General features: G+C 38.1%; 1 protein-coding gene across 1 annotated transcript in view; it reads right to left on the bottom strand.

The window, feature by feature from the left end:
• MLLT3 (MLLT3 super elongation complex subunit) overlaps window positions 1-14,061 on the bottom strand; it is a 130,774-nt gene that overhangs the window by 26,726 nt on the left and 89,987 nt on the right. The window contains 1 exon segment of the mRNA XM_066339997.1: window positions 11,204-11,809. Within this exon segment, the coding sequence (XP_066196094.1) occupies window positions 11,204-11,809 (606 nt within the window).

Raw genomic sequence — 14,061 nt, 5'->3', positions numbered from 1 at the left:
TTTTAGCCATACTTGGGATGTAAATGAACAATGATTTTTAGATATAGTGTTTGGTAACAATATGCTCTATACACATTTTTCCCTAGAGATCTGAAACGTCTGATAAGATGGCACCTAGGCACTCACTCTGCGATACTATCATGTGATTGTCTAGTAGTTTTCACAAAAGATCATCCACATTATATACACACAGACCATACAATGCTGATTCTCTGAAACAAAACGCATAGAGCAGATTTCTATTTTCTTATTGGTTCTTTACCATTTACAGCTGACACATCTGCTTGCTGTAACTTTGCCTACGTAAGTACTTTTACGAAAAGAATATTACAAAAAGTAATCCTTATTTAAAGATCCTTATCTCTGCTTCTCTGATTTAAAATTTTGATAGTGTGATTCGAGTTTTATGTGCATAATAGAGATTTGCTTCTGTTTCATAAGACATAAGACCATAACACACGACAATCTTACAAAAATAAAGAAATGTGATACTTTTTTCTATTTAAACTTCATTTCATTCAGAAATTTCATTCTATTTAAACTTCATTTCATTCAGGTAATTGATAGGTACCTTAAGTACTGAATGAAGTTATTAAAAATACTGGGCTATAACACATTATTTGAAATACTGGCTAAATTAAGATCTCATGTAGTACAAACCAGATCAATCTTGAGTTTTACACTGTTCAAAGGATCAAAAAGGTTGTATATGGCACCAACAAACCAAATTGAAACATCTCATCTACAAGCTGTTTCCTTTAGCTAAAATTGTAACATTTAACATGCAAAATTTTGTTTGCTCTTACAAGTCCTCTCCCAAAGCAAATTTAGGCCACCAAGAGCAGCAAGAATGGCTTCCTCCTTTGGTCTTTTCCTGCCCTGAACCCAAGTAATTTTGCAAGTGAATTGCTGCTGTCCAGAATACTCAGACCATGGCACTTTACTTGATAACATTTCACTCTTCTTGTGAAAGACAAAATGCAATAAGCACTATCTTGAAACTATGTCTTGTTCACCTACAGAATACAGTTGCTTAGTAATAACTAAAATCCACTAAAACACCAATGCAAAAATATCATCCATATACTGAAAAATACTGAAACTGTCACAGCCTTATCTACTTATTTTCTTGCCACAGTTTAGACTGTAATACTTTTGCAGCTGATAATTTGAATTATGAAACACAGGTTACTGTATGTAACTTCCTCCTGTTATTCAGGTAATACCTAAAATGACCTCATACAAAGCAGCAAAATCACTTGATTTACTTCTGTCCTAATCAACACTGTTCACCAAGTATGGTATTAAACAGCATAAGTTTTGCAATGTTTTTCTCAGTGGGGTAATCTGTGTTGAGACAGTGATCCAGTTTCTGCTAGCCCCAGCTCTGATTACCCCATGATGTGTGAGTCATCTTTCCTCGAGGAGCCCAGGCACAGGTAGAGCTGCCTGTTAACCTCAGCAACAAAACACAGCTCTGCTGCTGATAGGGGCCCTATTATCAGTCACCTTTAAACTCTCCTTTCATCTCACTCCGAGATGATGATACAAGTTCCGTGGATATGGTAAACAGAGTCTGTGAACTGCAAATGGCTCCATTCATCCTTACCTTCTAACTCTGCTGTATGAAACATTAATTCCTACAACACAGGGCATAATTTCCTCCCCTTTGCCAGATGGCTTGCAACACACTAAATACACAGTAAGGAATTCTTTCATGTTTGGGTATCCACAGCAAGAATAGGTAACATATCTCAAGATAGTTCAAAAAACCCTACATACATGTTCTGGACTCAGGCAGCCCCATCTTACTGAGCTACACATGTGCAAAGACTGTCATTTTCATTAGGCCAAAGACAGCATTAATTATCAAATTTCTTCATCCCTCTACAGCAGCACAATGTTAAAACAAATAACCAAATAAGTCTGATCACCAAATAAATATGGTCATGCACCTACATGTTTTCAGCCCCGATGGGAATGAATGGCGTGAGATATTACTGCACAGAGAGGGGCACTAGAAACCTCACTAACATACCCAGTGCCAGAGGAAGCACAAAGTATACATTTCTGTTGGGCAGATAAAGATTTCTATTTTCAAGAGAAGATTGAAAGCCTGAAAGCTTAGAGGCCTTCAACAGAAAATGCTAGGTTTTAGTACCAATAGAGCTGGATGCTTTACTCAGTTTTTTTGAGTTTTGGTAGGAAAAAGCATGAAGTAATTATTTTTGTGACATCTTTTTCTAACAAAGATGTAAGCTGTACTGAGGTATTGGCTAAGCCAAAACAGCTCTTCTGAATAATGACTCAGAGAGTTAATACAAATCCACACCAACATTTAAGAGTTTAAGCTATGTAGCAGTTTTTCTACTGCTGAAGTGGTGATCTTGAACCACCTTCAGTGAACACTCAAAATACTATTAAAATTGGTTTCAGGTATGACATTGCTCTTAAACAGCAATAGTTGCCTGGCAGAGAAGGAGTGGATAATGTTGAGATGGCATGAAAGAAAACTGCTTGATTACATCTGCTTTCACTTATTTCATGTACCAGGCTTACATGCACACCTCAATACTGGGAGAACAGAGACACACAGGCACCACCATCCTTGAGTCTGGGGAAGGCAAATGATGTCCATCAGTAGCATCCCTTGCCCAATCCAAGAGGCTGCCCCAGCATTCCTCCACAGCATCAGACACCAGGGCTCCACAGCACAGGGAGGTGAACAGCAGTCCCTCCTTCATCAGCAGGCAATGCACAGTGATTCCTAATGCACAGGCATGAAACAGAGTACACACCCACTGCAGCAGTAAGCTCAAGCAGTCTTTATCCTGTGTTAGTGTGCTGCTTTAGTACTGATATTGAGAACCAATTAGTTACTTGCTTTGAAGCTGACAGCTTGATTGACCAATTGACCAGATCACATGCCTCTGGGAACACACAGGCTTAAAAATCAGAAGAATCCCAGGAAAATTTCTCTTCTTTCTGGCTTTCCAGCAGGTAACACCAGCCGTGTGGCAGCCAGGCGAGCCAGGTCAGGTCCTGCTGGGCCCCAGCAGCAGCTGCCAGTGATGGAGGGGAAAAACCCCGGCTACTAACATCTAGCTAACTTCAAAGCTTGCCCCAGCAGCTGCCCACACCACCAGCTGGGGCAGATGCTCCTCTGGGGTCCCCAAGAGCAGCCCCAAGCCCGGGCTGGCCCACCCCATGAGACCGAGGGGTGGGCAAGAAACATTTACAGGCATTTATGATCCTGGCTGCTTTCATTCCTGACTGCCACCTTCCTGGGCCACTTCAGCTCTCCCCTTGCCATCGGCTCGGCCTTGAAACCTGACATAGTGAGCAGCAGCCAAGGGGGAGAGGACCTGGGCAAGATTTAACTCTTTCCTGGCACAGATGAAGCTTCCAAAGCCCTAACCCTTCTCTGAGGGAGAGAAAGAGTCTGAGTGGGAGATATTTAAAGAGACAGCATGAAGATATCAAAGTCCGTGAAGGAAGAGTGACCCCTCAGGTGGAAGAGATGACAAGTTGTCTTGGTCCTAGGCTGAAAATCTCCTATGAGTTGTGGTAACAGACTGTAACATGAATATGCTAGAGTATTCCTTTAAATCATGAACAGTACGAATTAAGGAAAAAGATTGTTCAGATTCATGGATTTGAGCAAAGATATTTGCAATTGATTGAGTGAATACTGAATTAGTAGATGTGATCTTGTGGTCCCATGAGATATCTGAACAGAGAGAGAGAGAGATGAGAAGCCCTCTGCATCAAGTGAAGAAGTGAGAAGACATCTCTGTTCCCTGAGATGAATAATCCTTTGCCTTTAGAGTTCTTTATCTTTAAAATGGCACCCCAGTATGCATGAGTCCATGGCCCATATGTAGCCACATGGGAAAAGCTACGTCATATTGGAAGTCCCTGACTGCAGAAGTTCCCAAGCAGATGCTTTTTTGAGAGTTAAAAGTCACAAAAGTAGACTGTTCTCTCTTGTTGAAACCACAACAAATTAGGGGAGACTTCTCTCTCTAAAAAAAACTGAATGAAAGACTATAAGTGGTACTGACCTAGAGTTCTAGGTTTTGTCATTTATGTTGTTTGAAAAAAAGTGAACACTTGGAGGGAAGAGAAAGGGTGTTTTGAAAGCTTCATTTTGATTCTCTTTTTTTCTTTTAGTGTGTGTTAATAAATCTATCTTAGTAACTTTAAAGTTTGGGCCTGTTTTGCTTCTCTCCTGATCCTGTCTCACGGCAGAGAAGACACTCAAACTACTGCACTAAATTTAGTAAACAGAAACAGAGACGAATGTGAAACTACTACAGTTAGTAAAACTTAAACTTCAGGGGATTACTGAGCCTTTTAAATATAAAAATTAAATTGTGTACTTATGTTGCGTCCTGGAAAGTTCATGTCTGTCATCACGAGAGTACAAGCCTCTGAATGGGAAGAATTATCAAAATTATCTAATGAAGTTGATGGGGAGTTTGGCAGCAAACTTTCAAAGATACATGAGTAAGCCATGACATTGTTGCCTCCCTTAAAAGAAGTGCAAACATACTGGTTCCACATAAGAAAGAAACGGGCATAAAAGCCTCGAATAGATGTAACTATTGTAGATAAAATGCCAGCTGAAAAGTGTCAAGTGTTGGATTTTATTTTAAACATATGCAGCCATTCTTCTGAATCACAACATTATTTATATAAGCAGATAGATAAAGCAACTTCAAGGCAATGCAATCCTTATTAAGAAGATCTCCCTTCATTACGATTAAAATAAAATATCCTGTCTTTAATATTTATTATTTTGACTGCAATCCACCTTGGTCTCCCAAAACTCTCATGATTTTACTGAACATGAGACAAAGTCTTTTTACACCATAAAACTCCCCTCAAACAATTACAGTATTGGCACAGCACAAACCAAGTTAAAACCTTCACTTTCTGCATGATAGAAGGTGAACAGGCAGTGCTGAAACACAGAAAATATGCAATTACATCCATATATGTATATATCTATATCTATCTATCTCCAATTCAAACCTGCATATATGCAAATATTTTAGTTAATTCATATGAGTAGTCACAATGAAGCAGATGTAGTCACTCGCAAATGAAGTAAAATACTGCAGCCTGTATTAATAGCTTAAAACGATTAATGTTAATTCTGTGGTCAAAATGTGACACTGCCTAAAGCTAAAACTAAAAAAAAAAAAAAAAAAAAAAATATCCAAACAGACTTTGCCTCAAGGATACAAAATTTCATGGGTCTCACAAGGTTACTTTTGCAACCTGAGCATTCAATTGTATCTACATAGTTTGTGTCCACTGCTTTATTTCTAAATTCTTAACATTTATGTAAGCCAATGATTTCCAAACAGACACTGGTAACAAAACTGTCTTACTTTAACATTTGAGCTTGCTGCCCAGAGAATCTCTACTTGCCTGTCATGGGTTTTCCTCATCCAGCAATAGTAATTCCACCATATACAGAACCGCCTGACATGCACCTAAGCTTTCGTGAGTGAAAACAAAGCAATTTTTGCTTCACAGTAACAAATGTCTAATTAAAATAGGCAAAGTATAGCAGCTGAACAGTGCCATACTATGGTAGATGCTGATGACCACAGAGCACACTTGTGCCTACTGCCACTTCTCTAAAGAGGTCTGCTTATCTTTGGCCACTATTTTTCTCTGAGCGTGTATCTGGAAGGAAACATCTCAGGCTGTACAACATTTACCTCTTTGTGACTATTGAATTATCTCCTCAACACAAGGGTACTATGTCCAACAATACCACAGAGTGCTGGCATGATTTTAAGAGCAGTGTTATTTCCTGAAGAAGCAGAAAAACTTCATTTAATTATCACACAAAAAGTAAAGATTGTAATAATATGACAGTTGCAAACACACAGGGCCCAGTCTGCAGTGAAGCACATGATCAGTATAAACCCTGCTCTGCACCATTAATCATCTTGAGAGCCACAGTTTCACACACAAAATAAAACCTATCTTCTCCTTTTGTGTTTTTTTAACCTTTGGTAACTACATGAAAACAGCACATGGAGCTCTATCTCACTACTGTTTCTTCTAACTTCAAATATTACCTGAAAAAGCTCAGACTTTAGCTCCAAACCCTGGCAGAAAGTAGGCTTTTTCAGCTAACAAGGGCCTGGAGCTTTTACAAGACCACAGGGGTTTTCAAAACACCCTTCCACTTTTGCAATCATCAAATTACTACATCATATGCCAGATTGAAAGTGGCATTTTATGTATTCCTTTAAAAAGGCACTCATACTCTAAGACTGCTTTAGGACATGCAAGCAGTTTATTAAGTACAAAGGCATAGTCTCTGTGATCTGTGCTGTGTTTTCATTGTTCTGTAAAGGCCTTCCTGAGAAAGAGACAGAATCTTTTCCTAAAGGCAAAAACCCTACTAATGTACTCTGCTCTTAATAACTGAAAGTCCTTATCCCTGAGCTGTCACAATTAGCTAGCATGCATTTCTGCTCAGACTGTATTTCCATAGGCTTTGACATGCCAAAAGGCTGCTACCTTACTAATGCAGTGACATATACCGGCAGGAAGGAAAAAAACCAATACATACCACAAGCAAAATAATCACACCTGAAGAAATTCATTCATCAGAGATAAATGGATTCCCTAAAAAATGCACCAAACCCCTGTCATACATGGCAGACTTAGAGTTTTTATTCAGTTCTCTGCAACTGGAGATACACAGACAATACACCTGAATAGGTATGTATCATCTGCCTCATGTCTTTCATGCCCTCCTGCTGCAGCAACTTTACCAAGAGCCATGTAACACTTTTTCCTTCCTACCCAGTCAAGCAAAACCAGCATTAATCAAACAAGAAGTATCTGAGCATCTCTTCTGAAATGCCTCCACAGCTCAAAGGGACAGCTCCATCCATGGAAAATACCTCACTCAGACTCAAATTTCTATATTTCACCATCTCATACAACAGCTTGCAGCTCACACAAGTATTAGAAGAATACCACCATATTTCAGCCTGGCATGAAAATGAAGGTCAAGTCCTTTTTTTCAGTCATGTTGCTGCACTATGCCACACAGGAAGCAAACAGGTGGAGTTTTCATTAACTAAAACATCCTGTAATTGAACTTCAAAGCAAAATCTTTAGGATTTTGAAGTGGACTGTGTTACCATGCCTATGCCTCAACAAAACTATAAATATGCATGCTTTCACTCTACGCTTCATTTTGTATATTTCATACCAAAGCCAGTAAACGTCTTTATATGTGATTTCCAAATGAACTCAAAAAAGACCCCACACTCTTTTGAACATCTAGTTGATCACAAACACTTAAGTCCAACACACTTTAATTCACAGATGTATTTGAAAAGTGATACTTAACAAAGCAACATGAAGAGAAATGTAGACAGTTGTTTCACTTGCCAACAACTCAAAGTCAACAGAAAATCAAAATGAATACCACAGTGCACCATACTACAGTGTATGCCAAACAGACCACCATGTCGACGACCATACATGGTGTCGGTCAAAGTCGCACACAGAAAGACTATGAAACAAGGCATGAAACAAGAGTTCATCACTAAGAAAGGGTGTGGTTTCCTGCATTTTCTACTGAATTTAACAGAGACATTTGAAGCTTAAAAAAGAGACTAACTACAGAACACCAAAGGATGGTGTCCAGCTTTCTGAAATACCCCAAGACAACAATCTGTCTGCATTCTGAAAGGTGAATTTCAAGGGATAGCTCCAAGGGAAGATCAACCATTGTTGACACACTTAAGACACACTTAAGGACCTGAAAAAGACTTCACCTCTCTCAGAGGGTGCTTTAATTCTCCATCCTCTACCTCATGACGGCAAAGGCCATGCTTCAAGTCTGAATGCCAATAACTAGGTATGATGCTTGGGCTGTGAAGGGTTGAGCACACTCTATATTTTTGTCTGAAATTCAAGCCCATTGATTGGTATGATACATTTTACCCCAATTCAACTGAACTCAGGCTGTATCCAAAGAAATCAGGTGAGCAGCAGCATTGCCACCCTGTAGCACCTTTCCAATGAAACAATATCTCTGTTCAATCATGCTTGCAAGATTCCTTTACCACAGGGACATTTCAAAATGTCATCCTTATTTTAAAACCCCAAATCCAGACTTCACAATTGAGAACGGATAATGGACTATATCTAAGTCTGGGAACCATACTGTGTGTGATCAGCAACAGTAAGAGGTAAGAAACTCATTTCTGCAGTAAGTTCTACAATTCTACATTGCACCTCTTACTACAAATTTACCATGTTTTGCATATGAGTATATGCAAATGCAATACCAGCAAAGAGAACACTCACCATTTTGGAACATGTGTGTTTGAGAATGAGACCATCTCTTCCTCCCTTCAGTGAAGAAACTTAGAAACTTCAAAATTCTTAGCAAAGTTATAAATAATTTCATTACATACAATGTATGAACATTATATTCATGCAGTATTATTATATTTGCATAAATGTAATAAATAAAACTCAAACTAGAAAAATGCATGTGACTCAAATTTGAGTTAATAGTTGCAGTACTCTCAAGATTTTCTTTTAAGTACGGATCTGTAATATTATTTGTTATACCGAACCTAAATTTGCCGAATAGTGATTCTCCTTTCTTGAAGACACTTAGGAATAAACTTGGATACTACCAAATATGCCCCCCAATAATGATACATCTTCTGTTCATCAGGGTTATGATACCCACCACTTCAACTGTACCAGAGTAAGAAATAACAATTGACTTAATTTTATAGTATATTATTAAGCCAGTATATTAGACTAAAGAAGCATCTTCCCAGCTTCAGGCAACTATGTTAGTTAGTATCACGAGGTATTGACAGATCTGAAATTACTGTCATTGTATAGAAAAAGCACTGTTGTATTTTTACGTCCATTACTCTATGTAACACTGCAACTTCTTATTTTTTCCTCATTTTTCCTTAGTATGATTATGTTTACAGGATACAGACTTTATGGATCTAACTGTGAAACTTCCTGAAACACTTAAAAGCTTACCAATACATACAAAAAAGCCCAAACTATTTCTTCCAACATACAGAACTACACTGCTTGGTCACGTTTCATTAGGTTCCCGGTTAAAAGTGGTAAAATGCAGAAGGAACATCTCCCTGCGAAATTCCACAGATATTCACTAACCAGGCTGCCCAGCTCTTTCTCCCACAGCACTCGCCAACTGTGTGACTCAAGTACCTGAGGGGATTATTCTATGTTTCATAGATAGTTTTTCTTCAGGTAAGTATATCACTGACTTTCTAAATAGTATCCCATCACTGACTAGTGCCATACTCAGCCTGATTTATTAAGGACCACAGTCCAAAAGGGACAGACATCCTTTTCACTCATTCAGATGAGGACCACACTGCTTCCCCCATGGAAGACCTGTGTGTTCCACGACGCAGTATCTCAACATTAAAATACTTAAGAGCCCAAACCTCTTGGAGTGGACTTCGGCAGTTTACCCTCTCAGTAACGGTGGCTTACAGACTTAGAAAACCCTGAATCTGTTTTTTAGCTTTAGCACAGAATTAAGGAACTCCTTAGGTCCTACAGGGCAAACTGCAGATGGATGATGGATTTGTGGAAGTGGACTTGCGTCAGCCTATTAAAAATACAGAGCTATTCCCCTTATACCATTGGTAGTGCGGAAGAGATTGCAAGACAACAAAGAGGACAACAACTATCAGCAACTAAAAAGGATTAGTCTTAACTACCATCCATATATCTTTCACATATCAGTTATTTTCAAGTTGCTACACAGCACACATCTCTGCAGAACCATTTGTAAAATTCCAGTTACACTGGATTTGTTGGTCTCAATTCTTCTGTCTTTGAAAAAAAAGTGGAGAATGGCTGTAGCCAGTAAAAACATATGTGCTCCTCCATGGCACCCAAAAATCTATTTTAATCAGCCACCTTAACTGAGGGTAGATAACATGTCTTAAGGTTAGCGACAAATCAAAATAAAACATTCAGCTCTTTGAAAACACAAAAAAATCATTCACACCAAGAGGGACAAATATGTACATTTTCAGGTTTGAAGCCAAACCAGTCAAGTTCTAAGCTATAATGAGAATGCCACTCCAACCACAGTGTCATGCTGTAAAGCAGGGCTTGTCCTGTTGTATACCTTCTAAATTTTACAGCCTTTGCATGCCCTAAGGGACCAGTCATTAAAAGGTCACTTCAGAAGCAAATTACCTCCTCCCCCATGGGAGGTTTCTACAAAGTAAAAATCTAATGCTGACACCTCCCCACAGCAGGGTATTTATTGTCTGTTCCAGAGAGGGCAAGCAGGGTTATGAATCTGATGGCAATAACAGAGATACAAATCAGAAAACAGAAAATTGAGATAATTGAACAGGAAAGGCTGAGAAAACCTGTCCTCTACCGTGCACACTACACCTCTAGCCATACACACAAGCAATGGCACCAAACAAGGCTTCTCCTACCATGCCTTTCCTTACCTAGATATCTCTGTGAAAGATGCTTCTGAAAACCAAACTTTACTAGGAGAATGATTAAAATCCTAATTTTAATCATAAAATTAAACAGCAAATAATACTTGAAAGAGATGAGAAGGCACACTAGACAAATATTTTCAGGAAAGCAATTTTTCATTAAAATGTTTTTCTTCTTGGTAAGTGTACTATTTGGGAACAGATCCTCCTCATCAGAGTGAGACTCGAGGAACTCCTCCTCCACAAAATTTGCATCATTGACAGAACTGCTTCTCAGATATAACTGCTACCCTTTCCTAGATTTCTGAACTCTCTAATACTTGAAAACAAAGATTTAGAGTGTGAAACACAAGCTTTTAAATCCACTTCCTTTTCTCTCAAAAGAAACATGAATTTCTAAAAAGCATCAAAAGACCAATATTGTTAATCGATACCTCCCATATGCTCATTGTGCTAATGCCGACATTTAGTAATTGAGTAGACTTGAACAGGCAATACAATTCAACTAGAATATGCATAAGTTTGAACATGGCCATTAACATCCTTCAGTCGGGGCAATCTGCCAATAGACAGGAAAAAGAAAGGGCAGAACACAAATTTGATGCACAATCTCACAGACTAGGAATACTCAATACAGCACTGAGTAAAGTATTAAGCAAAACTAAACAACCACTTACGTCAGATTTGGAGGACACATTTTCCTCCATGTCAGAATCACTGGGATCTACAATATCATCAAATGGTGGCAGAGTAGACGTCTTCCTTTCCAGTGCATCATTTTCAACTTTGACTCTCCCCACCTTGAGTTGCGATTTATCTTTTGTCTGTTTTTTGTCAGCTGAACAAGCAAGAATCAGTGGTGGGGCACTAGGAAAACTTTTAAATAATGAATCTGAGGTGGGTTTTTTTCTTTTTCTTGAAGAAGATTCATCAGTGTCCAGCATAGAAGGCCTTTTTGTGAGAGTCTTCTTTTCTTGCTGCTGCCCACACGTTATTGTAAGGATGGGGTTGTTTTCAGATTTTGGTTCCTTGGACATAGGTTTGGGTTCCTTGAAGGCCATCTTAGGAACCATTTTTTCATCTTTTAGTGGTTTGTTTTCTTTGGGTTTCTTAGAGGACTCTTTGGAAGATTTGTTATGTTCCCTGGAAGCTTCTTTGAAGGCACTTTTTTGTTCTTTTGAGTCTTTAGAAACTTTTTCTTTGTGCTCCTTTGTTAACTTCTGGTTCTTTGAAAAACTGTTACTACTGCTGCTGCTATTTATGTTCAGAATCCTAGCTGGGTCCTGCAAAGAGAAGATGCAAAATTTTACCTTAAAAAAAAAGAGGAACTGTTAAATCCTTAAAAGGCAGACACAGTATGGAATCAGGATTCATATTAAAAACCTGGAACTGCAAGTAACCAGGAGTAGAAATAACCATATAAGGACAGATAGAATGCCCAATTTGGTCAAAACACCTGTTACAAACTGGTGGAACATGAATAGTTATCACTGCTTGTCAAAAAAGTTGAAACAAAAGCTAGTTTTTATCCTAGGCATTATACCTGTCTTTTAAAAAAATATTGTAAGGTTAGCATAAATGCAGTTTAGGAAATCTTTATCATCATCATTACCTATGAGAAAATAAAAAATCCCCAAGAAAAATGAAGACATGAACCATATGTCAACAGAATTACTACAGGATCAGAGGAAAACATGACAACATTTCAGGCAAAGTTTAACTTCTCTGCTGTGATCTTCCAGCTTTTGTCAGATCTTATTCCTTATAAACAATATCCTGGATCCAGCCTGGCTATTGAAGAATTTATTGGACAGACAATAGTCACTGCCTTTTTATGAAAAACCTGAAAAACCTTCATTTTTCTTAATATACCAGAGTCTCTGCTGAGTCATTAATTATACATATTTTTTAAACTGAACTGTTTTAAGTGAGAAATGTTTCTCAGAGAATGGTGACTCAGAGGTCCTAGGAGAGACAAAACCAGAAACAGCACAGCAGTATCATTCCTCACTTATTTGAATCTGAAAAGTTGAAGTGGCAAGGCAAGAGGTCATCTGCCACTAGAACTGGCAATAAAGGAACCATCCAGAATGGGTCATAAAGGATCCTTTCTTCTGAGAATTAACACCTGGGAATATTTAAAAGACAAGAACAGTTCTAGCATTGCCCACTTTCATGGAAACTGCCCGCAGCAGGCTCTCAGAATCTCAAAAACAAACAGCAGACTAACTGCACTGTTTTAACACTGAACACATGTCATATATATATACAAAACAGGGTCCATTTTTATACTACTTCAAATCTGCAAAGTGTCATTTCAATTCACAGGAACTCACGGTCAAGAAGTTTACACTGCTTACTTTCTTCCAGGTTGATTGTAATTTCTATCTGTATGTTGCCAGAAAGTGAGAAACTTCTAGAAAGAAACATTTTATGTGTCTTGCATACACCCATTGATTTCTACCTAGAAGAGATGTGTATGTAAACATGGTGTATGTGGCTGCCAAAAACTGCCACAGATTTACAGAACTGTGGAGAGGAAAATATATTTTGCTTATCTTCCATCTTTACTTAACCACCCTTTTACCCACAACATAGACAAAACTGCACATAGTACAACTGCTCTAAAAAAAAAAAAAACCCAAAACTTCCAAGAAAACAAAAGAATTTACATGTTAATGGAAGGTGTGTCAGTTGGTGGAGAAAGAAAGAGACTACATCCATTGATGTGCTTCCCATTCACAGGTAACTACTTATACCTTGTCCAATTAGGATACGTTAAACCACATAGTGTTCAATACTCTAGAACCTGAAAGGTCTACACAAAACATGTGCAGAAACTGCAGTATCTTCCTTCTCCCCTGTAACAACAGGTAGAAACAATTAACTAAAAACAATTACTTAGAAATGTTCTTCCCATCTCATTATCTTTAGTGAAACGCTGAGTCACAGTGTTGAATAAATTATTCAACTGCATGTTTTTATAACACGCTTCTTGCATCTGTACTGCAAATGTAGTTTTGTGTCAGATTTGTTATATGTATTTATATAACATATATTATCAACATTAACACTGGCCAGAAGCATCAACAATGAACAATACTATGATATCTGAATGTCTAAACATAAGGCACTTCCTCAATTACCAGGCCAGCAATTAAAGAAAAAAGCACTTAGCACTCCTCGACATGTTTTATTTGAGACGTAAAACTTTTCCTGGCATTCTTCTTTAGGATTAAAAATAAATTTTAAAAATTTACTATTTCCTTTGGTGCAAGACTGGCACCAAAAGTTGACCGATGAAGTAATTATTAATGATTCCAGTGTCACATGTTTTATCATGCCACAGAGGTGTTGCCCAGGTGAGGAATAAAATATGTGTCATTACTAAACTAGACAGAGAAATTATCTCTCTTACTGATCCCTTATAGAACATAATTTTACATATAGCACATTATATTTTACATTTCAGAAGGAGAGCCTCATTTTTGATGTTTTCCAACAGATGAGACCTGTGAAAATTCTTCTGAGGCAC

The sequence above is a fragment of the Sylvia atricapilla genome, chromosome Z (genome assembly GCF_009819655.1).
Source record: "Sylvia atricapilla isolate bSylAtr1 chromosome Z, bSylAtr1.pri, whole genome shotgun sequence".
NCBI lineage: Eukaryota > Metazoa > Chordata > Aves > Passeriformes > Sylviidae > Sylvia > Sylvia atricapilla.
Note: the sequence above shows the minus strand (reverse complement) of the source record. Positions and strands in the feature narration are given on the sequence as shown.